General features: G+C 43.4%; 1 protein-coding gene across 3 annotated transcripts; it reads left to right on the forward strand.

Annotated features, from left to right (window-relative positions):
- The first annotated feature begins 112 nt into the window (after positions 1 to 112).
- SPRING1 (SREBF pathway regulator in golgi 1) lies at positions 113 to 20,489 on the forward strand. 3 transcript variants are annotated; one of them, XM_057492069.1, is made up of 5 exons: positions 113 to 371; positions 8,303 to 8,459; positions 11,951 to 12,102; positions 12,503 to 12,616; positions 12,884 to 14,467. In XM_057492069.1, the coding sequence occupies exons 1-5, from the start codon at positions 261 to 263 to the stop codon at positions 12,926 to 12,928; spliced, it is 579 nt and encodes a 192-aa protein (XP_057348052.1). In that variant the 5' UTR covers positions 113 to 260; the 3' UTR covers positions 12,929 to 14,467. The 3 variants fall into 3 exon arrangements, with proteins under 3 accessions (XP_057348052.1, XP_057348053.1, XP_036785450.2); XM_057492070.1 differs by lacking the exon at positions 12,884 to 14,467 and adding an exon at positions 12,839 to 12,859 and having other exon boundaries at positions 114 to 371; XM_036929555.2 differs by lacking the exon at positions 12,884 to 14,467 and adding an exon at positions 14,494 to 20,489 and having other exon boundaries at positions 115 to 371.
- The last annotated feature ends 4,298 nt before the right edge of the window (positions 20,490 to 24,787 follow it).

The following is a 24,787-nucleotide window of genomic DNA, read 5'->3' on the forward strand; positions in this document are numbered from 1 at the left end:
CGCCTCCTTCCGCCCTCAGCCAATAGAAAGTGGCTACTCCGCAGGGACCAATGGAGAGGAGGCCGAGCGAGGCCGACTTTGGACGCGAGCGGTGTGGAGGCGGGGCGTGGAGTGGGGTCACGTGGGGGCGGCGCGGGGTGGCTGCCGGGAGCTGGCTGCCCTGGCTGCCGCGGTGCCGGTGCCAGCTGTGCGGAATGGGGCCGCCGGCCGCGTAGGGGCCATGCCGCCCGGGCCCCGGGCCTGCCCCGCTCCGCGCCGGGATGGTGAACCTGGCGGCCATGGTGTGGCGCCGGCTCCTGCGGAAGAGGTGGGTGCTCGCCTTGGTCTTCGGGCTTTCGCTCGTCTACTTCCTCACCAGCACCTTCAAGCAGGTCAGTGACTGCCCGCCCGCCTTCCCTCCAGCGTTTGCTCGGGGCGCCGCGGGCAGTCCTCCCGGCCGTCCGGCCCCCCTCGGCCTCGGGAGAACTGCCTCCGCAGCCGGGCCGCCGGTCTGTCGGAGCGCCCGGGAGGCGGGAACCACGGCCCGGGACTGAGGGCGGGCGGAGGGACCTGCCCCTGCGTTGGCGCCTGCGTGAGCCAGGGGCAGAGTTGGGACTCAAACCCAGGGCTGTGGGCCCTTCCGCCGCGGTTATTACCCTTACTGCTGCCACCTGCGTGCTTCTGCCTGCCAGGTGCAGCGCTTAACGGGGGCGTGAGTTTCTCGCTTCATCCTCGCGGCAGCCCTGGGGGGTGGGGGTCTCCGGGTTGCTGGGGGGAAACCGAGACTCCGAGAGGCGAGAGGACGCTTCGAGGCCCCCGCTGGCGTGCCTGGCGTTTGTGCGTTTACGGGCTCAGTGCTCTATCGAGGAGACTCGAGCAAGACCCACGAGGTACTTTTCCGTGAATAACTTGGTTGGGTGGACTGTTTTCTCTCTCTGTCTCCGCCCCCTTAGTGTTTCTTCCATGTGAGAATTTCTGGAAGAAAAGGCAGGTGCTGTGGTTGGAAGTGTTACCCAAAGCGTAAGTTTGTTTAGAAATCCAATTTGGGCGTTTGGTTTTTCAGAAAGGGTGAGTATACCACAGGGTATCAGGATATAAAGCCCTGGTTTGTGCGATCGCTCTGATGTAGTTATTAAAAACCACCCACTTTTCATGCTCAAGGGTCAAGTTCGTAAATAAAATAACAACAATGAACAGAAATAAATAAACTGTGTGGTTACCCTGATGTTAGTGGATCGCTGGCAAGCGGTGAAAAGGGAAGGTAGCAAACTACACCATTCCCCACTTCAGGCAGGCTCAGAAGCCGAGTGTTGACCGCCTCATTATTGAGCCTCATTATTGACCGCGATGTGGTCGTTGACAATGGTGTGAACCAAGCGATTCTGGGACTTGTATTTTCTACCACTTCATACACATCTTGTGGTCCCATGTTGTTCCTTCTCTGGTGGACTTCTGAGTGTCGTGAGCCAGGATTCAGACCTCTGCTTTCCTCCCTACCTGACGCAGGTGATCTTTGATGTGCTGTGGTTTAAATACCAGCTGTATGCTGTTGATATCCCGCTTTATAACTACCCAGAAAACCCCAAATTCTTTCATCCAGTTGCCTACTTCCCTTCTCTTTTTGCATGTGTCATAGGCTTCTCAAACCTGGCCAAAATACAACTCTTGATTCTCCACCACCAGCACTTCCTCCGCATTCTTGCCAGGCCCACTAAGTGGCATTAAATTTGCTTACCAAGTAGTGAAGCCACAAATATTTCCTTCCTATCTTTCTCTTGCTCCCTACATCCAAAACATTGCTCCCTCCTCCACGGTGTGTGCTGAATGTTCACTTCCCCTAATGTCACTGCTGCCGCCCTAGCTTGAGCTACCATCTGCTGGTCTGGATCACTGCAGTACATACCAACAGGTCTCTGGCTTCCCTTCTGGTCCCCTGGTCTCTTCTCCACCCAGCAGTAGGGTTGGTAATCTGGGGGCAGGGAGGGGTGTCAGTCACAGCACTGCACCCCGCTTCCTTGGGTGCAGTGCTTTGGGTTCCTGTTGCACTCAGATGAAACCCCAGGCTCTGTTCCAGGATCTCCTCATGGGGAGTCTTTTTCATCACTTCAGGTCATGCTGTTACTGCGTCAGGCTACGCCAGTTGACACAATCCTTTTTACTTCAGTTCTTTGCCCATAGATCTGGTTTATTTCCTTGGTGGTAGGAATCACGAACCCAGCCTCCCTCCCCTTCTAGAAGGTAATTTCCTTGAGAACAGGGGCCTTGTCTGTGTTATTCATAGGATCCCAGCCCCTAAAATACTGTCAGGGACTTCCTGGGCTCTCAAATACAGGTTGAACAGGGAAATCAGTCTTTTTAATGGGAATGGCTTTTTTCCTTACTTCTCAGTCTGGAACACTCCAACTGATTTTTCCTGTTGATCAGATGCTGTCTACTCTGTGACCTTCCCTACAGCCACCTTTTAAGTACTCCAGTGCACCATGTTCTTCTTTTTCTTCTTCCTCTTTTTTTTAAATACAGTGTGCTTTTTTTTTTTTGACACTTGTGATCTCTGACCATATCAGGTTTTTGGCAGGGGAGGGATGATTGTCATTCCTTAAACTCTTGACAAAATTTTTGTTTTACAAATTTCTCTGGGTCTAATTCCCCCACAGCCCAGGAAACCCTGGGACACATTTTGGCTGTAACCTCCCTATCCCCACCTGTCAGCCCCAGGAAACCACTATTCATCTTGCTGTCTCTGTGGATTTGCCTGTTCTGGGTGTTTCACATGAAATGGACTTAATTGGTATGTGGCCTTCTGTCTGGCTTCTTTAATTTAGAAGCCAGTGTTTTCCGTGTTATAGCATAATCAGAATGTCCTTCTTAAGACTGAATAATACACCATTGTATGTTTATACTACATTTTGCCCATTCATCAATTAATGCACACTTGGCTTGTTTCCGCTTTTTGGCCATTTACGAATAGTGCTGCTATGGACATTGGTGTACAGGGTTTTGTTTGGAAATATGTTCCCAGTTCTCTTGGGTATAGTCCTGGGAGAGGAACTGATGGGTCACATAGTAACTTGTGTTTCACTTTTTGAGGAACTACCATACTGTTTTCCAAGGTGGTTGTACTAGTTTGCAGTGAAATTTTAACACTTGTCAAGTTTTCGTGTAATATCAGTGAATTTTTAACACTTGTCAAGTTTTCATGTAATATCAAAGATCACTCATAATTATCTGGAAACACCGTAAAAATGCCCCCACCATTTCCAACTACACTTCTCTTGGGAGGTAGTTTTCTTCCTTTGCTTCAATTGAAACAGCACGCTGTCGCAGGCTGCCTGCAGAGGGCGCCATGAGGGCCCAGCTGTCTTCCATTAAGCCAGGCATTAAAAAGATTTGCAGAGATGTAAACACATTTTCTCTCCTCACCAAATTTCTTTTTTTGTTTTGGAAAGTGTTTTTCTTCACACACACAAGACTGTTGACATGAAATGGGTTCATTGTTATTTTTAAAGGAGTAGATAATTTAAAATATTTTAAGAATTTAATTTTGAACTTCCAATATGATTAACTATCATAGCTGTTACCCTCATGAACCCACATATTGAGGTCCTCAATAATTTTTAAAAGTGTAAAGGGGCCTTGGGACCAATAACATGGAGCCTGATGGGACTGGTGCTCTCCTGTGTACATCTGTGTTTGCCACTCCTGAGTTATGTGACTGGAGGCCAGTTTGCTGCAGGTTGCCTAGCCCCAGGTTCTTCATCTATAAAATGGGGCTGTGATATGGGCTATGTAAGGCTGGTGTGTGTGTTAGGAGTAATTGAGAAGAGGCTGTGAAAAAGAAAAACAGTAAAGCTTGTATGACCCTTAGCTTCAGCGAGACTGAGCACACAAGCAGATGTGGCTTTTCGCCTAGAGAATAGCTGATTATCCTCCACTGCTTTGAATTCCTCCTTTCTTTGGTTTTCATGTTAATTAATGCTTTGGGGGATCGTTTAAACTGTAGAGATGGGAGTGCAGGAGAAATACATGACACTGGTGGGAATGCCATTGGGGAAGAGGATTGGGTGCCGAGTGACTTGGGTTCATTTATTTAACAAATGTGTGGTGAACCCCAACTGTGTGCCAGGCACTGTCTCCTGGATGATGGAGATACAGTGGGAGGCAAAGCAGATAAAGACTTCTTCTCCAAGAGCCTATATTCTGCCAGGGAGTATGGAGTAGAAATGGGAAATAAGCAAAATTATTTCAGATGATGATTCATGATACAAAGAAAAGTGAAACAAGAGGCCATGATGTAGTGGCAAGGAGGGCTGGGCTCTGTCAGTCGTGGGAGCTGAGATGAGAGAAATGCCAGTCTTGGAGGCAGAAGAGTCAGTCCTCTTGGAAATAAATGTTCTTGCATGTGCTCAAGTGGTGCAGTTCCTGAAAACCTAAGACTCCTTGAAAACATATTAACATCTTCAGCTTTAAAGTAATTAAGTATGTAAATTGTAGTAAATTAAGTGTGTGAGTTAGATACTGTCTGAAGTAAAATACAATAAATCATAAGAGAGTTGCTAGTCTGGCTTTTTTTGTTTTGTTTTCCACTGATCCCCAAGGTGCATGTATTTCTCAGAAAGTTTCTGAAGTACTGCACAGGGTGAAGGAGGAAAACAATTACCCATAATATCACCATCTAGAGAGATCCACTGTTGTGTGAGCATATTTTCTTCCTTCATTTTTCATATTTTAAGTGCTTTACTACTTAAATGGGACATTTATTCCATTTGACTCCTATGATAACCTCTGTAAAACAGGAGTTATTAAAATACCCTTTTTAAATCAGAGGTTAAGTAATATACATTAGTAATGCAATCATTTCTGTAGCTCCTTAAAATTTGTGAAGAAAGTTTTCATGTTTTTTTTTTTTATTATTGTTCCTTTTTGTTCCTGCTCCCTTATTTGTACCTCGGTTTACCCCTTGTGGACATCTGTCGTAGTTGATTGCACTGGTTTCTGGGCATACGTCTTTATCTACTGCTCTGGAGGCTCTTTGAGAATAGAGAACCTGACTACCTTTGTCTCTATATCCTTAAGGCATTATAAGAACTTGATACCTTTGAAAAAAATGTGTATGAAAGAAGCCTAAAATGGAGACAACTTAGTAGGGTAGGTGGAACCATTTGGGAATGGTTTAAAACCCTATATCCAATGAAAGAATCCACTCTGTGGCCCTGATTAGCAGCCCCTCTGCAAAACTATACCTTTAGAAAAGCAAATGTGTACTGTCCTTGCATTTGCTGTTATGTCTTACGTGATACAGCCTTTTGTATATATGCCTTCTGATTGTACAAGTCTTACCCAGTCCTTTTGGCAAGGTCTTGAATATTCAGTTTTGAAAACAAGTTCAGGTGCTGGGAGAATTGCCTTCCTGTTTGCCAGAACCATAGTTGTACAGAAGAAGTCCTTCCAGGAAGCACTTGTTCGAAACTCTTGTTTTCTTTCAGGAAGAAAAACAGGAGAGCTTGAGAGTAATGTTGAGAGCACTGTTAGCCCTGATGTAGATCCAGTTTACTGTACTTTGATCAGCCTCTTAACGGTCTTTATGGCCATTAATTTATCTAGGGCAGCATTTGAAGCTCAGTTTAGTTTGCACACAGCTTGATTATGCAGTTCCCTGATGCAGTCCTCACAGAGCAGAGGAGTATGAATTTACAGGTGGTTAAGCAGGATGCACCTAAGTGATTTGCCCCATATTCCCAAGGCTTCTGCACTTAGCTCCTCTTCTTGCAGCAGTGGAGCAATACAGATGTTGTTTTTGTAAAACCTGTCCTGTTCCTGCTAGTGCCAGTTCTTTAAAAGAAACAAAAGGGAGGAACAGAATAGAAATGAAAGCCTCCTTGAAGGACTGTTTTATACTAAGTAAATTAAAGAACAAAATCCAGTACTGGTGTAATGGTGGTGAAGTTGTAATCACTGTTGTGTGAATGCTGGTGATATTATGGCTGGTATGTATAATTTTGGGATCTGGTACTGTATAGCATTCACTGCTTCTAGTAATTACCAATTATTCAAGAGAAAAAACAAAAACTCTACATTTTTTATTGCAGTGCTACCTATGGTAACAAAAACCTGGGATAAGCTAAATGTTGATCTGTAGAATATGTAATTACTAAATCATGGCACATCAACATGATGGATTATTATATAGCCTTGAAAATGTGATTATCAAGATAATGTGGATACTTGAATGGTTCACCATCGAATTAGTGTCAAGCAGAGCTGAACGTGAAGCATCCTAATTTGTAGTATAAATGCTGGGGTCAGAGGCTAGGAGTTAATATGCAAAAATAGATACAGCTTTATTTAAGTGATGGGATCATGGGTAAATTTTGGCTTTAATGTTGGTAATTTTTTAAAAATAAACTTTTCATTTTGAAATAATCATAGATTTACAAGTGAAGTTTCAGGGATAGTGTAGAAGCCCCACAGATTTTTCACTTAGTGTCTCCTATGTTAGTGAGAATCATGTTTTTAATAAGGTTTTTATCATTTTATTTTGAATTTAAAGTGAAATTATTCCAAAGATGATGAGATGTTAGTAATTACCTATGTCCCTACCTTGTTTATACTCTGTAGTCTACCTTCTCATACCTTTATCTTGGCTCTTACAAACCTGTATGTGTGTATTATTATGATTACCATCATAGTATACTGTGTTACATAGTATATGGAAGTTATTTTGTAACTTGCTTTTTTTCACTTAATGACCTACTACAGATACCCAGTGACCTACAACCTTATCTGTGTATTAAAGTCATCCAGGTGCTTTGAAAATACAGATTTCTAGGTCCCATCCACAGATTTTTATTCAATCTGAAGTTGGACTCAGGAATCAGAATTTGTTTTAAAGTCCCTACATAATCTAATGTGTTAGTCAGATTTAAGAACTGTACCACTCTAGATAAAATTATTAGTCATATCTAGGTTTTTTTGTAATAGCCATAACTCTAATAGCTATAGCTATTTCAGTATTCAATCATTTCTCTTTGTGGGTTTCCTGTTTTTTTCTATTTTATAAACATGCTGTAATAAACATCCTGATGCATCATTACACATTGGTACTTTCTTATAGGATGGGCCTCAAAAATGTGTTTGCTGTGCCAAAGTATATGTAGATGATTTTCCTAACAAAATCTTAGTAACTATAAAGATCTTTTCCATTGTTTTCAGTGTATAACTTTTGCCATCAAACTTTGGAGGTTTTTAGTTCCTTTTTCTGAAACAGTGACACATAACAGATCATTCTTAATGGTAAAAGCCACAGAACTCTGTTAAAGCTGTAGAATGTTTAAAATATAAAAAGCCTTTAGTAGGGTATCTTCTAATTGTTTTGTTTTTCAGCAATCGGTTGGAGAATTCAGAAGAAGGCTGTTGCATGCTTGGCTTGTTATCTAGCACTTGGGCACCTTCCTCCATAGTTTAGGAGGAAGATATAGTAGAGGAAATGTCATTTTGAAAGCTTGACTGCAGCTTGGAGGCCAAAAAAGGTCTAAACTCCCTCCTCTAGAACATTTCTTCACTTTATATGTCTAGGTAAAGGGCAGGTGGCAATGATGTCTTTGTAAAGAAAGGTATGGTGTAAGATATGGTGTAAGGGTTACATGCTCAGTATTCTTAACAGGAGAAATTTGCAAGTTGACATGCATCTTCTTGCCCCTAAAATTAACCTCCTAATTCAGATTTCTCATAAATTCACTGCTGATTTAGTACTCAGAGCTGCAAATGAAGGTGATCTTGTACTCTACATGTGTTTGGGTAGTGTGTGAAATGACAGTTGAAACATTTCTTTGAAGTTTTCTATTTTCTTTTTTTATTTTTATTTTTATTGAAGGGTAGTTGACAACAGTATTGCATTACATTATGAAGTTTTCTATTTTAAAAGTGTGTTTCAGATTTTACATTCTATTCTACCATGTATTTGTTTTAATATAAAAGTATGTTAAATGATTTGCCATCAGAAAGAAAAAGTTCAAAACTTTCTTCCTACAAAATTTTTCACAAAATTCACACTATATACATTTGTAATGTGCACATAATCCAGGGACCATTCATGTAAGTATGCCAGTTTTGAAGAGTAGCCCTAATCTGTTACTTTCTCCTACAGGTTTATTTTACATTTTATTTTGTGATTTGTGCTCAGATGGTGCTCATACCAGAGCTATGCAGATCCCTGTTACGCAGGCTTTTTTATATTGCTTCTGTCCTGCTGCTGTAATTTCTAGGGAAAATGGGTGGAAATGCAAGAAATAACACTTTAACCTTCTCACTTATGGGCTGTTTGTAGGAGGAGAGAGCAGTGAGAGATCGGAATCTCCTCCAGGTTCAAGACCATGATCAACCCATTCCCTGGAAAGTGCAGTTTAACTTGGGCAATAGCAGCCGGCTGGGCAACCGATGCCGAAACTCCATTCAAGGGAAGCGCCTCATCACAGATGAGCTTGGTAAGGCTGGCTCCCCTTCTCCTGCATTCAGGGAGATACTCCACTGTGCCGCCCATTTGTAGTGTTTTATAGCTTGATTAAATACAGTGCTTTCCCTTTGCTCATTTCCAGCATTTCTCACATCTCGTCTTTCGTGCCTTACTCACCATTGGTGGTTCCCGTCAATGTCAGAGAAGCTTGGTTTGATTATTCTAACTGAAGTTCCTTGTGCCTGTAACATAAAGTTTTAGCATCGTATCGCGCCTCAGCCCTTGGGCTACTCCTGCCAGTCTCTTCCCAGCCAATTTTTTCTTCTCATCTTTATGGTAAACTGTAGAATAATCAGTTTTCCTCTTTGGTGACCTGAATAATATCCACATTGTGTTGTCACTTAGGGAATGCACTTTGTGGACTGACTGGATAATTTGAAATGAATTATAAACCCATTAAAAGTGTGTTCCTCTTACAGTGAAAACATCAGTCTGTCTGTTTTGGTGCTTTCTCCCAGAGTTTTCTTACTTCCTTTTAGTCAAAGAAAGGCTATCCCTGGGCTGGTGAGGTGGCTGGATTAGACCTGCCAGCGCCTTACCACTTTAATCCTGGCACAGCCTTTTCACTAATGCTCACCTGCAGTAATTGAGCTCTTCCTAAAGGCTCTCTTTGGATTCCTCATTTGATTTTTTCAACAGTCTATGAAAGTGTAGGTATTGCTATTGTCCCTCGCTGGGTGAAGACACAGGTACCGAGAGGTTAAGGAACTTGCCAAGGTAGATGTATGGCAGTGACTCTTTTAAAGACCGTAAACAGGACATGATTATCACTGCTTTTCCTGAAGGTCAACTATCCAGACAGGGGTCAGAGTTCCCTGATTGTTTTATAGATTTTTCTTTTGCTTTTTTCATCTGGTGGTTTGCAAATAACCTGCTTGTTTGCAATAGTACATTGTACTCTATTTTAAAAGAGTTCTCAGAGCAGATGGATGAAGAACATAGCAATGCTGAAATTAACACAGATAACCTTGAATTAGAATCTTCATCTAATGTGATGAAGCTGAACAAAGTGAATTGAAACCCTTAGTGCCTTATTGTTTCTTTAAACACGTTTGCATCCCCAGCAAAATACAAAAACCAAAACTTTTCCAAAAAGATCTCAAAGATATCAGACTAGATAAGATTATTTGTAATTAAAGGAAGAAATCAGTGGAAAACCACGTACCGAGGGTAGAAGAGCTGGAAATTTTTGCGCAAAAATGCACAAAAATCTCAGCAGTGATGTTAATGCCAAGCTCTGTTTGTAAGATAACATTGAAAAAGCAAGTAATATTGCAAATAACCTGGTTCTTTTTTCACCAGAGTTAAGTTTGGTGAAGGGCAGTTCCTTCTATAAGATGACACAGCAAGCTGTTGGGCAGATCTAGGTGTGGGACTGAACTTGGCGTCTGGTGCTTTTTTTCTTATACACCATTTTGTTTGTATGACACCTCAGTGAGAAAAGATAAAATCTTCTGCTTTGGCTTTACTGTTTAATATTAGACTGTGAATGGTAGTTTGTCATTTTCTTTTGTCAGAGCAGGCAAAAGAATAGTTTCCTCTGATTGATTCAATTGAGACTGACTCTCTGACTTCTTAAGTAAAAACGTTCCCAAGAATCAAACAATCAAATTCCAAGAGCCACAGTTTTTATTTTGCCTCCAGGAAGGTGGGAGAAGAGACAAGTAGTTTAATAAAGCTTGTAGGAATTTTTGCCTTTTAGCAAGCAGGTGCCACCATGAATACTGCCAGGGTAACATGGGTTTTTTTGTTTTTGTTATTTTATAGCTAGAAGTTTATATCTCTTAACAGGGTAATATGTTGTTAAATAAGACAACCAATTAAAATTACAAACTTTTCAAAGGCTAGAAGTTAACTTGTCAGTCAATAGGCGCACACACTCTGAGGCTATGATCTTACAGGACCCTCGTTGGAAGTAATATTTGCATGAGTACATTAATAATGCAAAAGGACAAATATCGATGAGTTGTCTTTGAGAAATTAGTTGCTAAATACTGGCAGTTAGTACTGGGGAGAAAAAGGAGACCTGAGATTAAAAAAAGGGAGGGGGGCATACATGCTGACACTTAAAATGTGGAGAAGGGATACAAAGAACAAAGGTATTTCAGTAAGTGGAGTTTGGTCATGTAATATTTTGCATCTTCCTGACATAGAGGTGATAAGATTACTGTGTGTTTATTCTTTTGGCAGATTTTTGAGAAATGTGCTGGCTAACTTAGATTTTGTTTGTTTGTTTATCATTCCTGTGAAGAAAGTAAGAATAGTTAGGAAGCCAGAAACATTTCTTGTATGACGTTAGAATCATCAACATCTTAATTTAGAGGTCAGAGTGGCGTAATTAAAAACAGCAGCATAAAGCACCAGTTCTCAGGAGACTGAGATCAGGTTCTTTCAAGGCCTCAGTTTGCCAAGTGTTCAATGAGGGCCCTTTTAGACTCTTGCGTTGTTGTTTTACCAGAGCCTTCTGCTTCCACACAGACAATGTTTTCCAGAGCAGTTTCTGAAAACACCTTATACTTCACCAGGTCTCATTCTCTGAGGATTAGGAAGCTGGGGCATCTGGAATGGAATAATGCAGGGAGCAGCTGCTCCGCACCTGGGGGCCGTGCATGCACCTGGGAGTTTACCAAGGGCCAAGTGTCCCTCATCCTCTTACATTATTTTGTCCCACTCCCAGAAGGATGTGGAGAAATGTCTGTTTAGCAGCTCTGAAGAGTACATTACTTTTACAAGGAGATCCTTTCCTTAAAGTCGAGGATGGATTGACTGGGTTGGAGGGAGCATGTGTGTATAAATGGTGGGGTTGTGGGTTGTGGGATTAGGAGGATTTTTCTTTCTTGGGTACTGGAGAACTGGCTTTCCCTAATGCTGAGGGGTAACTGACTCCCTGGCATGTACATTTACAAACAGTCTGGCCGTTTCTAAAGGTTAGGTGTGACTACCTCTATTTAAAAAACCCTCCAAACTACTAAATAAATGGTAAGCATGTAAAAGATTATTTGTAAAACCTGGGGGTGGGAGGGGAGTCTTGTTTTTTTTTAATCTAGAAGGATCTCAGTTTTGGGAATATATGCCCTGGTTTTTCTCATTTTCAGATTTTTGTTTGAAAAAGAATGCCATTTTTCTTTAGCCACAGATGAAAGGAAAACACAGGTGTGACTTGACATGATGATTAAGTCAAACACATGCCAACAGTCTAAAAAAGGTGGTGTTAGGTAGATTAGGACATGTAACCTATTTACCATATGGGAGTCCACGTTTCCTGTAAAGCTTCACATGGAAAAGCAAGCCCTATTCCCACTGTGTCTCATTGCTGCCTCTGCTATTCTTGGGATGCCCCAGGCTGCGGTTGCTGTCTCTCTGTGTCTCTGCACATGGTGCTTCACCTGCTGCTTTGTGATGACCCCTGGAGAAAAGTGGGGGGATTGCTGGCTTATACTCGGCTTCGTCTCTGACTTTCAGGATACGTTTGTGAAAGGAAGGATTTGCTGGTGAATGGCTGCTGTAACATCAACGTCCCCAGCACAAAGCAGTACCGCTGTGACGGCTGCCTGTCCAATGGCTGCTGTGGCACATACGAGTACTGCGTGTCCTGCTGCCTGCAGCCTAATAAGGTATGCGGAGTTGCTCCTCATCCTACAACATTGTTTTCTTTCTGCCTTTATTTTATGAGAACTTTGGAGTCTTCATTTGAGATTCTTTTAAAAATAGAACTCAGAAGGGAACTTTGTAGGCGTCGGAAATGCTGCTGTGAAATAGCCTTGGTCTACAACAAGGAAAGGCAGTGGTGGTTCCAGTTACTTGGATGGTTCTTTAGCAGAATGGGCCCCATACTGCTAGTCAGGTGCCTGTTGACTGAGGTAGTGGTGCTTGTGAGTGCTCCCTTGAGCTTGCTCTGTCTCTCTCTGTGTCCCTTTCCCATATCAGCAGTTTCTTAGTTTAGGTGGAATATCCAAGTTACCTTGTGCTGCTGAGCCTGGAACTTACGACAGATGCTAACTTTTGTTTCCATAGCAACTTCTCTTGGAGCGCTTCCTCAGCCGGGCAGCCGTGGCATTCCAGAACCTCTTTATGGCAGTCGAAGATCACTTTGAATTGTGTCTGGCTAAATGCAGGACCTCATCCCAGGTAAGAAACTGTCATGGCTCTAGCTGGGGGATGGGTGGGTGGGAGGAGTCAGGGTCTAGAATAAAACTCGAAAACATGCACTGGGGGCCTTTTGGTGGGTGACAGCGGAGAAGAGATTCAAGTGAAGCCGTGTCAAGCTCTGTTTGGTGGAATGATAGTAGTTAGAATGTCAACATGGGGTTTATACAAGCTAGGGAAGTGCCATATTTCTATTAAATCAAGGTCTAATCAGCCTGCAGTTCCCCTGTCTGACTGGCATATCTGCAGTTCAAGTGGAATCTCAAAATTACTTTAGTCTGGGTGGAGTCCTAATGGTCCAGTTCTTGAGAGAAGTTCTCTCCTTCCATCTTTGACTGAAATGTGACTAAAGCATTCCAGCAACCACTTGTTTGAAGTAAGTGGTGATTTGTTCTGGGACAGAGTTGTGGTTTTTATTAGGATTCAAGGGGATGGGGCAGGTGGGTGTTTAAAAATACACAAAGAAATTGGTAGGTTGTCCAGCCCTCGATGCTTTCTCACATGCTGTCATTTGACGCTTTGCTCTTTGGTCACAAACGCCGCACCCACTGCCAACAGCGCCTGAAAGCCTCCTGCCCTGCCCACACGCTGTCTCCTTGGCTCTGAGCTTTTGTGGTTGGGCAGTGGTCAGAGCTCTCTGTAAAATCACCAGACAGTGTCTGTTACAAAACCAGCACGTTTCTTCTGGCTTGTCTTCATGGTGTGTCCAAGATTGTACTGGCTTTGTCTGATAAGTGACTCATTCGTCATTCCCTGGAACTCTTGGGCCCTTTGCCAGACTGCTGTCATCTACCTTTTGATTTTACGCCGCTTATTCTGTCTCTGGCCTGCTCTTGGAGCACTCTGCATCACTGGGTAAATGTTTCAGGGATTCTAATGTGCATCTGAAAACAGGAAGAAATTCCTGATGGTCGTGTGCTGCTGGAAGAGCTCCCCTTGAATGTGCTGTAAGGGAATGTGGAGGAAGGCTGAGCACATGATTCATTTTGGTTCAGGTTCTTTCTCATTCTGAGAAATTTTAGACAAGGCAAAATATTTTCTTTCCTTAACTGATAAAACCCAGGAGTTATTTCTAATCTTGAGCAAAGATGCTAAACTTTCTTTGTCTTTTTATCATAAAGAGAGATTTCCCAGTTGCCAGTTTGTTTTGATAGCAGTATCCCAAAGAGAGGATTTGGCTGTGTATCTGTAAATTGGATTAATACTTAACAATTTAGATGCTTAGCTTTGGTCTTAGGCTAATTAATACCTCTAGACCAGCCAAAAACTCAGGTTGCCTGTGTGCAAACAAACTGCTGAACAGATCAACCATCAGGGATGAAGGCCTGGGTGAAATCGTACTTACCAGTTGCTTGGCCAAGTGAGGCTTGTGCGGCACTGTGGGATTTGGCTCGTGTGCCAAACCTTTAGGGACCTAAAACTTCATGGAAGTGATGTGAAGTGCATCTCCTTCATCTCTGCAGGGTTCGCTACCAGGAGCTGAATTTCTCTGAAGCACAGAATCAGGTGCAAAACACCCGCTTGATTTTAATATGACTCAAAATAATTTGAGAAAAAAATAGTTGTTTTCAGTTGCCCAGGTCTCGGTTCGTGGTGTGCAACATTCACTAGTGTCCTTAAGAAAAAACAGCCACACAGCAACACGTGTCCATTTTCTTGCTCTTCATTAGCGTTCTGTGTCGAGGATCCGCCTGCGTTACAGCAAGTGCCCCGGAGCCTTGTAGTGGCTTGAGATGGATGGGTCCAGGCCCCGCAGGGAGTTGTCTGACAGCAGTCCTGCTTGAGTCTGGCTGTGCCGAGGGCGGAGTGTGAAGCTTGCTCTCATGGCGCTCTTGTTGTCTCCCCCGTTTTGCCAACAGAGCGTGCAGCACGAGAACACCTACCGGGATCCCATAGCAAAGTACTGCTATGGAGAGAGCCCCCCTGAGCTCTTCCCTGCATGAGGGGCACAGAGGACGGCGCGGGCACTGCTGAAGAGCCTGGGGCCTGAAGCCTTGCTTCAATGCAAGAAGAGTGCCATCTCATGGAAGCCTTGACTTTGTCTATGTCTCGTGTTGCTTTACTCACCATCTGGCTTTACCTGACAGAACTGTTCTCTCAAAGGCCAACGACTCACACTCAAAAAAGACAAAACTGCGGGCAGGCTCATGGAGGTGGGATCGCTCCAGGCACCTCTGCCGTTGCAGCTGCTGGGGCCCTATTGGGCCCTTCCCTGTAAAGTTATTTATTGGACTTCTTTGGAGTAGTGGGAAAGTTATGTTTTATGTAGGAAAATGCCTTGCCTTGGTAGTCGAATATACTCAAGGAAGTTGTTTTGTGTGTTCTTGGGTTTCACGAGTTAAATCACCCCAATAATTGAACCCGCATGTTCTCTCAATGTAGTTCTGTTCAGCTTTGATTTAATAGCATCTTCAGGAGTGGGGCCCTGAGCACCATTACCCTGACATCTAGAACTGTCTGCAGACGCAGAGGCACGGTTCCGTTCTGATCCTGTATCAGCTGTTGAGAGGCTGGCCCCACGTGCTCTCAGGTTTTTGACTGGTGGTATCTGGATATGGTTGTATAGCTACGTGTGAGGACTGACTTGACTGTCCTGGAGGACTTGTTTTCGTTTGCACTGGCACTGTTGAAATGACTGTGCTCTGCTCGGCTGTGCACAGCAGGAGCCCCAGGAAGACCACCGGCAGCCTCCTTTCCTCTCTTGTCATGGGAACACAGTGTCAAGGCGATTCCTAAGTGGAGATACTTCTGGCGACTGGCTCTAAGCAGGCATCCTTTACTGCTTTCAGCTTTAGGAGGTGTAACAGGTACAGATATTCAGTTTCCCTGTGATTTGCGAAGAAGACAACAGTCGAAGTTCCCATCAAGAAGCTACTGTAAGAGACCCTTGTTTACTCTCAGTGAGATGAGTCCGGATGTGCAGATTGCTGGCCCACACGCTCAAGGCACCCCCACCCCGGTTCTAGTGCAATACTAAAGCTCTCTGGCTCAAGGCCAAGAGTATTTGGTCCTCAGATCAAGACGTCGTGCCCCTTGAACAGTATGGCTTTTTGCTCCAAGGAGTCACGTTGACGCCTAGCTCTTCCTGGAGTCCCTCACTGGCCCCAGGATTGGGCGAGACCTTTTTCATTTTTCTGGTAGTTTGAGTTGTTGAACTTGGCACTGGGCACCAGTTTACCATCAGCTTTCAGCGTTTTTGTTTTTTCTTGCCAGGGGAGCTTTTTCTTTGGGCCATGTTTGCATTCCAGTATGTTCCTGCTGTATGTAGCATTAATTTCCCTTAGCACCCTGGTAACATGCTTACACTACCTTCCCAAAGTAGTTTGTTCCCCTGAATAAGCTTCCTTAGAGGGTAAACTGGTGATTTTTTTAAATGTTAGATCCCAAGTAATCTGTTCAGTTTGTATTGTACTTTTTGAGTTCTCTATGTTTTCACTGGTGCTAAATCAAACTCTCTGTAAAAGAAATGTGTATGTCTGGGTGTTTTGCCATCTCATTCTTTTTGGTGACCCAAGTCTGTTATTTGAATCTGTCTTCTGTGAGTTGTCACTGCATCAGCCTCTCCTCTGAGCTTTTCTGAACTCTTGAGCAATATAACATAGATTTAATGTGAAAACAGTTTATATGAAAGGTCAACCTGTGCCTGTTTACTTTGTACGCGAATTACTGGCTAGCATGTTTTGCATTTCCAGTGCTTTCATTGCATCTACAACTGTGTGGTAGAGAGTTGAGCTTGCTTGTATTCCCACCTCATAAATGAGGGAGTAGAGGTGAAGTGACTTCCCACTGAGATTTAACTGAACCAAAACAAGAACCTCATCTCCACCTCCAGCTCCACTGTTCCCTGCCCCAAAACTGGCCACCCTTCCATGCCAGTTTCCAGGCTGACTCACCCATAAACATCTATACATAAGAGTGTATAGATTTCAGTGGTTTGAGCCAAAAGAGGGGAGAGGTGGCATAAATAGCCAAATTGGGTCATTAATACAAGAGTCATTTTCATTTGGCCCTGGAATGTGTTTTTTGTACTTAAGTCAATTAGAGGCATGTTCACTGTTTTGGAAACTCATGGCGCTACAGACTACATAATGAAGCCACCAAGGGACCTGGAATGTCCAGTACCCCCACTGCTGCCTTCCAGCCCAGGACCCCTCCCTGCTCTCCTTTCTTCAGTTTGTTTCTGGTTCCCTTGACTAAGGGTTTCTAGAATTAGGGACCTGTCTTAATTTTCTATGTCCAGAGCCTAGCAAAGTGCCTGATACATATTGAGATTTTAGGAGAAGATCAAAGGATGAAAATACCTTTAGTTAAGAAAAAATTTATGAAGTTTTTTGAGGCTAAAGGTAATAGGATAATTGACAGAATTTCCTCCCAATTCTGAATCAGAATTGCTATCCCCTTGCTGCTGGAGCATAGAGCTATGTCGAAACAGGGAAGGGCACCGTGGAGTGCACAGAGGGCTCTGGGGCAGGCATGCACAAAGGAACGACCTGCCTCCATCAGGCCCGGGACTCGGGGTGGCCCCAGACCCGGTGATGTGAAGCTGGCATTGAAGGGCAAGCTTGGCAGCACTTGGAAAAGCAGGGAATAGGATTTTAGAGCAGGGATTGCAGCTTTCAGCTCACTCGCCAGAGCTGACCCGGGCCCTCTGCCGGAGCGGAGTGCCTCAATTGGTGTGACTGTGAGGTGCTGTTGGGAAGCCTGCACAGTTTGCAAAGCTTTTCCTTTCACTGGCATTTATGGACAAGCTGAATGTGCAGAGACGTTGCTTGTTTTCTTGCAGCCCAGTGAGAATTCTGCCTCATAGTTAATATGTACTACTTAACAACAGTGTGGCCTTGGGCACTTTCTTTTTCTGAGCCTCAGTTCCTTAATCTATAAAGTGGGACCACATCTGTGCCTCACAGCATTGTCAAGAGGTGTGCGTGTGAGTGAAGCTCGGTGGACACAAAACGTGTCTGCAACCTAGCAGGGAGTGATGTCAGGTAATCTGGAAGCTGGGCACCTTGGGTGAACGGTGGCAATCATAAAGCTCTTGGTATGAATTTTATTACAATTTTGAAGAGCTCAAGTGGAAGATAAAAAATTTCAGACAACTCAGAAATATGTTTGGGTAAAAGGAATCACCTAAACTCACACAACCCTAGATAATCAGCCGCAATCTTCCCTCTCTTCCCTCGTGACTTTATGCAGGAAGGAGAGCACTTTTTCCTGTTGAAGACAGTCCTATAGTGGACGTCTTTCTGTGAAACAAACAGGCCTGTATAATTTTTAATGACTGTTTATCGATTTCATGGATATACAGTAATGTTATCATCCCCTTCTGAGAACCTTTAGCGTTTACCATTGCTTGTTTTACACTACAGATGACACACTGATGTTGTACTTTTACATACAGCTTTGCATATTCACCTGGTAACTATTTTCACCGGTTGTTACTCTCACTTGTCACCTAACATGGGAGTTTTCTCTTTTGCCATCCCTGGGAACCCTGTACTACCATTTTTTAACTTTGATAATGGATCTCAATGTTCTAATTTGTATTCATTTAATTTCTAGTGAGGTGAAACTTTTCCACATTTTGGCCGTTTATCATTCAGATGTGAACTGCCTGTCTATGACCCTGGCCAATTTTTCTCACAAAGCATTTTTAAACGAAGGAAGCCTTAAACTCTTTTTCTTCTCTTTCTCAGCCTGTATTACTCAGAAACAAGTAGTTCATATGTTAACAAACTAACTTTTCCAGTTGATCTAGGGCAGCAGCTTTCCCCCAGGGGACATTTGGCAATGTCTCTAGACATAGGTCACCAGTCGGGGGGGTAGTGCCCCTGGTGGGTGGAGGCCAGGGGACCCTGCTAACCATTGCACAGTGCATAGGACAGCGCCCATGACATGGAACAATCCAGCTCCAAATGTCCACATCGCTGAGGTGGAAAGGCCTTATTCTCGGGTCATGTTTGCCCTGTAGGTTGAAGGGAAGAGCTATGAGGAGCTGAGAGGCGACTCTGTTATTTCCCTGCCCTTACTTTCTGTTGTGCTGAAGTGCTGCTGATTAAATTACTCTGAAATCCCGTAGGATCTGTTACTTCCTCGCAGGTCTCTACCAGCCCAGTGCTGCCTCCAGGAGCGGCATTACTACTCTGCCATGTTGTCCTTTGCACACAACATAATCCACGTGCAGACACCTTCCTGTCTGCAGAATGACTTGGAAGTTTCTAAACAGCCCCCTTCCATCCACAATAGATTTGCTCTCCCCGGTCCTTCTACAGCAGCTGTTTGCATGAGTGACTTTTGCGGGGGGAGATGGGAAATGCCATTACAGATTCCATTTGGAAAGCTAGTCATATTACTATAAAAAGACACCACATAAGTAAATTGTGGTAATTAAAAAAAAAATGAAGCTGGTGGATCATGAGAGTTCTTCCCTACACAAGGGCTTTTCCTGACTTGCAGGGCATCCCCACACCACCCGGGCCCTTTGTGGACTTTTCCATGCATAGTGGGTCATGGTGTGAGTACACTGTGGGGCCGGTATCCCTTCTGTCATTCAGTCAGGTGTCCGTGACGTTCCTTGACCTGTCTGCTTTCACAGATGTGAAGGGGAGCAGGTGGACGGGCAGTCTGCTGTCTGGGGAGAGCAGCGTGGGTCATGTTCACGCAGCTGACTCCGTGTCCTTGCAGGACCTCGTCAGTCACTTTGTGCGCACAGCTTGATTCGTGTCTGATGTTAAGGCTGAACTTTCTCTAAAATGGAAGTACAGCCTTTAATATAATGAAACAAAACAACTGGCCAGTTAGAACCAACAGATGAAGCAGCTAATCAGATATATGAACAGAGGTCTGGTTTTATTTCTCAAGATTTCATATTCTGTGGACACAGCTGAACCAAAACATCACTGCTAGAGATGGATTGTTAAGTGCATTGTTATTGTTGAAAGTGGGTACCTTCAACATTTTTGATAGGGTAAATAAAAATAGTTCCTTCAGTCTTTAGACTTCTTAAATTTGTAAGCTTTTTATGTAGGATAGAGTAGGCAAGCTCTGGTCAGCTTGCCTACAGGTCTTCACAGGATCAGAGGTGGTGTTGACTATCCGTGAAATTCAGGATTTCAGATTATGTTGGCTACACCTCACTATTAACTAAGGAGGGGTGTGTGTGTGTTTCAACAGAAGTACAACGTAGGGAAGTAGCACCCTGATTTTATTGACGAGAGCACAGGCATTAATGACCTAGAGTAAATTAATGTCTGGTTTTGTTTACCAAATGAGGGTAATTGCTAAGGTATCTTGTAGATTGAGAATTCTGATTTCTGTGGCTTGCCAAAGATCCCACCATGCTTTAAAGCAAGCTCGGAGCCCCTGTCTCCCAAGCAGTTTGCTCCTTGGCTTCAATTCTCATGGGGTAAGTGGAGACCAGCCATCTGGAGCCCATTTTCTGCAAACCATGGCTTCTCTCCTGAAGATTTCAACTGGGGCTAACCATTTTCTGCCTCTTCCTCAGATTTTAAATAGACACTGTGTTCTCTGCTGGGACTGACTTATCATGTATCGCTGCTCTGCACCTGTGAGAACAGCTGCTGTGTTTTCCATCATAAAAACAGCTGCCTTTTGGCAGGAAGCACAGAACTGTACTATGTAGCTTACTTTAACACAGTGCTAAATTATTTAGATGTGCTTAACCTGAGATCCCAGAGCATCTTGGAATTCCTAATAAGGGCTTCTGTAGTCGTTGCTCAGTAAAAGCTTTTCCTTTAATTTCTTTGGTGATTACAAGGCAGAAACCTTGAAATGTAGAAAATTACACTTCCACATGTATGAAATTACAAAGAAATTAAATTGTGCCATAACCATTCAACTTTCGGTGTAAAATTTTGCCTATATTTTGTACATAAATGTGTGTTTTGGTTTAGTCCACAACTCAAGCGGAATCCTGCTGTATGTGTTATTTTAAAGCAGTTCCTTTTGGATTGATTTAATACAATTACAGCTAATAACTGCAGGAAAGTACACGTTCATTGTATCACTGGCCTGTGAAAGCTGGGTTAGAGGTGAGAGCCCTTTCATAGTTGAACACAAATCTGGCTTTGCACTTCTGCATCCCCTTTCCTTTGATTTTTACATAGTGGGGCAAGAAGTCTTTATGTTCTTCACAATAAATTATAGGCGACCTACCAGAGTTGACCTGCATGAAGCATGCTGAGGACGAAGCCTGTCACGTCCGACTTCTGCTCTCTTGAGAGAGCTGAGAGAAAGACTGGGGAAACCCTGCTCTAGATCTAAGCATGCTATTCATGCTTGTGAATCACTAGATGCAGAAAATTAAGAAATAATAAAGCACATAAAAAGGTTGGGATGTCTGGTGTAGTGAGAGGATGATCTGAGCTCCAAGCTTCTCCCAAAACCAGCTCTGTCAAGCATCTGGCCTACATAATGGTGCTTGAGGGCAGGAGGCACCTCAGTATGCAAAGACATTACCATGTGTTCCACGGGACCCACTGGCGGGCACAGTTTGGGGCTGGAATCTGCTGTGCTCCCTCCTCCAGAGGCTCCAGGCTTGGAGTCCCCCTCGTGTGCTGGACTCAGTTTCTCCCGGCAGGCTTTCATCTGGGCAGCCGCTCAGTGCCTGCCTACCCTCCCTGTTCCTTGCCTGCAGCCTGCCAAGTGCCAGCATGGAAGCCCAAGCCGAATGGTCTTGCAGCAGCTTAGCAGTCTGCTGCGCTCATTTATTTGACAAAATAAGTTCACTGACCTGATTTGCGCAAGGAGGAACTGTGGAGTTGAGTCTGATGTGATCTTAAAGCCTGTCTTCACTGCAGCCTTTGCAAAACTTTGAGGGCAGCTGCCTGGTGAAAAGCTGTTGGTGGGTGCCATTTGAGGGCAGAAAGGAGGAGAGGATGGAGTGAGGGACAGAAGAGGAATGGGAGAGGAGAGGAGAGTGAGCTGCTGGTAGCACAGACACCATTTGCTTTCTGTGCCACTTGGTGGCACCAATTCCACAGGTTTTCTGTTTTCAGCATAATTCTCGTCAAGAGACTGTGGGACACATGATTGTGTGGGCCCCTCCTCCCTGAAACAGTGACCGTCTTCCTGTAGATGGAGAGGCATCTGACGGTGATGGCATGTTGGTGCCCTTTCCCGGGTCCTGTCTGTCTGGTGCACAGGACTTGGGAAGGCGGCTTTGGTCTGCTGCTGGTGCTGTGATGACCCAAGGCTTGATATGTGCCCGTGGCTACCCTTTCTCTCCCAATCACTGAGACGCACAGTAGGCTGGATCTCAACCATTCTTAACCAGAGAGAGAAAATGCTGGTACTTGCAGTGTACCATTCTGCATATGCAACGTCTCTTTTAAGCTGTGCTACCTTCTGAGGCAGGTGTGCTCTCTGGTCTACATGTCACAGGGGAAGGCTCTGATGTGCAGGTTAACTTGCTTGAGGCTACACCACTAGATGATGGAGCTGTTTGCGAAATTTACATCTCTTGGAAGTGCATACAAGTCCAGGTACATTATCTTGGCCCGTTGTGATATGACAGTTCTAACCATTTCTGGTGCTAAAGGCTTCTTTTAATTCTATCAACCACCCTTATGTGGTAGGTGGGTCTTTTAATTCCCATTTTAAGGAAATAAACCCAAAGATTAACTGTTTTGCATAGGGACACACTGCCTTAGTGGTTTAAACCAGGGTAGTGATTGAACCAAGATCTTTCTTGCTCTTGAACATGGAGTTTTGGCCCTTACAGTGAATCTACACTATATTCATAGACCTCCCTTCATAGACCTATGCTCGCATAAAGCTTGTTTGTTTTCTATAAGGATTTGAGAAAACGTGTAAGACATTAGTAAAATAGAAATAGAATTAGAACCAATTTAAAATAGAATGCAGACATACTGCTGTGAGACAGCAACAGGGTTGACGCGTTTGAGTTTCCTGGCAGCAGGGGCAAAGAGGAAAATAATCTCTCATGTTAATGCAAAGCATTGATGGCATTATACTGCTTACTCCTCAAAGCTTACAGAGTCTAAAATAAGGTTTTCATATGGGCTTTAGACAGAAGATACTGGCTGATATTTAGTGATACTGTGTGTACTGAGCATACCAAAAGCAGACATTTGGGGATGTTGGGTAGAATGAGGATTTAGAAATGGTCTGTGCTTTCAGATCATATAAAGTCTTTTGTGGGAGTCAGGCACTTATGTCACTACCTGCGATACAGGATTATAAATGTGAGGATAGGGGAGTGTTACTCTGTGAGTGAGGAAGGCAGAGAAGGCTTACAGAGTAAAATGACATGTTTTTTAAGTACAAATTTTTTTCTAATTACAAAGTAATACATTGCATTATAGAAAATTAGAGCAATATGGAAAGAGAATAAAAGCTTTCACAATCCTTCCATCAACAGACAACCAGTATTCTTTGGTGTGTATCTATTTTCATACACACACACTTACATGTTAGTATATTTAACAAAAAAGGTAACTGGGATCCTATTATACTTTACCATTTTGTAACCAAATGAATGACCCTTGAATGAGGCTTTGAAGTATGAGTTGGAGATCCCCAATCAGGGAAGGTGGCATGCATGCCAGGCTGGCTGTGGAGCCAGGTAGCCAGGGTACGAGAGTGTAAGCCCTTTGATTATAGCCATCCTGGTGGTTATGAAGTGGTATCCCTTCAGTGGTATCCCGTTGTGCTTTTGACTTGCATATCCTGATAGCTAATGATGTTGAACATCTTGTCATGTACTTACTGGCTATTTGTGTATCTTCTTTGGAGAGATGTCTATCCCAATCCTTTGCCCATTTTTAAATTGACTTGTGTTTTTACTGTCTAGTTGCTATAGTTCTTTATGTATTTTGGATACAAGTCCCTTATTAGATATGTGATTTGCATACATTTTCTCCATTCTGTGGGTTGTCATTTAACGTTCTTGATGGTGTCCTTTGAGGCATAACCGTTTAATTTTGATGAAGTCAATTCATCTGATTTTTGTTGCTTGTGCTTTTGTTACGATATCTAACACTACTTGATTGTAATGAATGATGTAATTTCTTGGAATGGGTGCAACATAAGGGATAATTATTTGATTCTAACTTGCATAAAGTTCTTTTAAATGCCTTCCTCTTCCACCCCCAGTACTGCCACCACTGATGTCTATTCAGGGGATGGCTGTAGTTTAGACCTCAAGCCACTTGCAAATTTTGTCAGATCCCTGCAGCCTTTATAAATACATTGTTGTTGCACATGCCTCTTTTTCCCACCCACGAATGTGTTTAGAAGTCTTAGCCTTGCTCAGACCTCTGCAAAGTCATTGACAAGGTGCACACGTATCCAAGTAGCGCAGCTTCGGGTGTCCTCTGCCCTTGTCCTTTCATTGCCAGAGACTGCACTAACACAACCTTGCAGGCCCACGACGCCATCTGCTGGCAGAGGTGGAAGAATGCAATCCCAGGAACTTTGTAAAGATTCTGCAGATAATTCTTTCCTCTTTTTTTCACAATCTGTGGCAGATTTTCAAGTACTGCCAGCTAATTCTTTTCATTCTGGCTTACTTCTAATGCATTGAAAGGTCCTCCCTCCTTTGGAAGTACTGTTTAAATATTAACCCACTTACAAAAACTGACTCTGTTTTCTACAAGACAAGGAAGCTTGTGTGGTTCATGTTCCATGGGTAAGTCCTGGTACGTGAAAAATTCCATCAAGAAGGAAGCAATACTTCACCTTAGGTAAGGAAGGAAGATGAATACAAATAGTTCCTTGTATCATACTGGTAATATTATTATACTTGCTGACTCCTGATACTCCCAAATTCTCTTAGGTGTGTTATTCTACCTACTGGCAGCCCTCCAAGTGTATTTATTGTCCCCACTTTGCTTGAGGAGAATGAGGCCCTGGAAAGATTAATGACTGACCTCTGTTTGTTTTCTAGAACAGCATAGGCAAGAACTTAATTTTTTTTTAATTATTTTTTTTATTTTTTATTGAAGGGTAATTGACAACAGTATTACATTACATTAGTTTCAGGTGTACAACACAGTGATTCAACATTTATATACATGATAATTCTAGGTACCAGCTATCACCATACCAAGTTGTTACAATATTTTGACTATATTCCTTATGCTATACATTACATATTACATCCCGGTTACTTAT

This window comes from Manis pentadactyla, chromosome 14, assembly GCF_030020395.1.
Source record: "Manis pentadactyla isolate mManPen7 chromosome 14, mManPen7.hap1, whole genome shotgun sequence".
NCBI lineage: Eukaryota > Metazoa > Chordata > Mammalia > Pholidota > Manidae > Manis > Manis pentadactyla.

Excerpts from the sequence above, each read along its gene's own strand:
- SPRING1 (XM_036929555.2), top strand. The coding sequence starts at position 261 with ATGGTGAACCTGGCGGCCATGGTGTGGCGCCGGCTCCTGCGGAAGAGG. Across the intron at positions 8,460-11,950 it reads CCTCATCACAGATGAGCTTG|GATACGTTTGTGAAAGGAAG; the intron begins GTAAGGCTGGCT and ends TCTGACTTTCAG. Across the intron at positions 12,617-14,493 it reads AATGCAGGACCTCATCCCAG|AGCGTGCAGCACGAGAACAC; the intron begins GTAAGAAACTGT and ends TTTTGCCAACAG.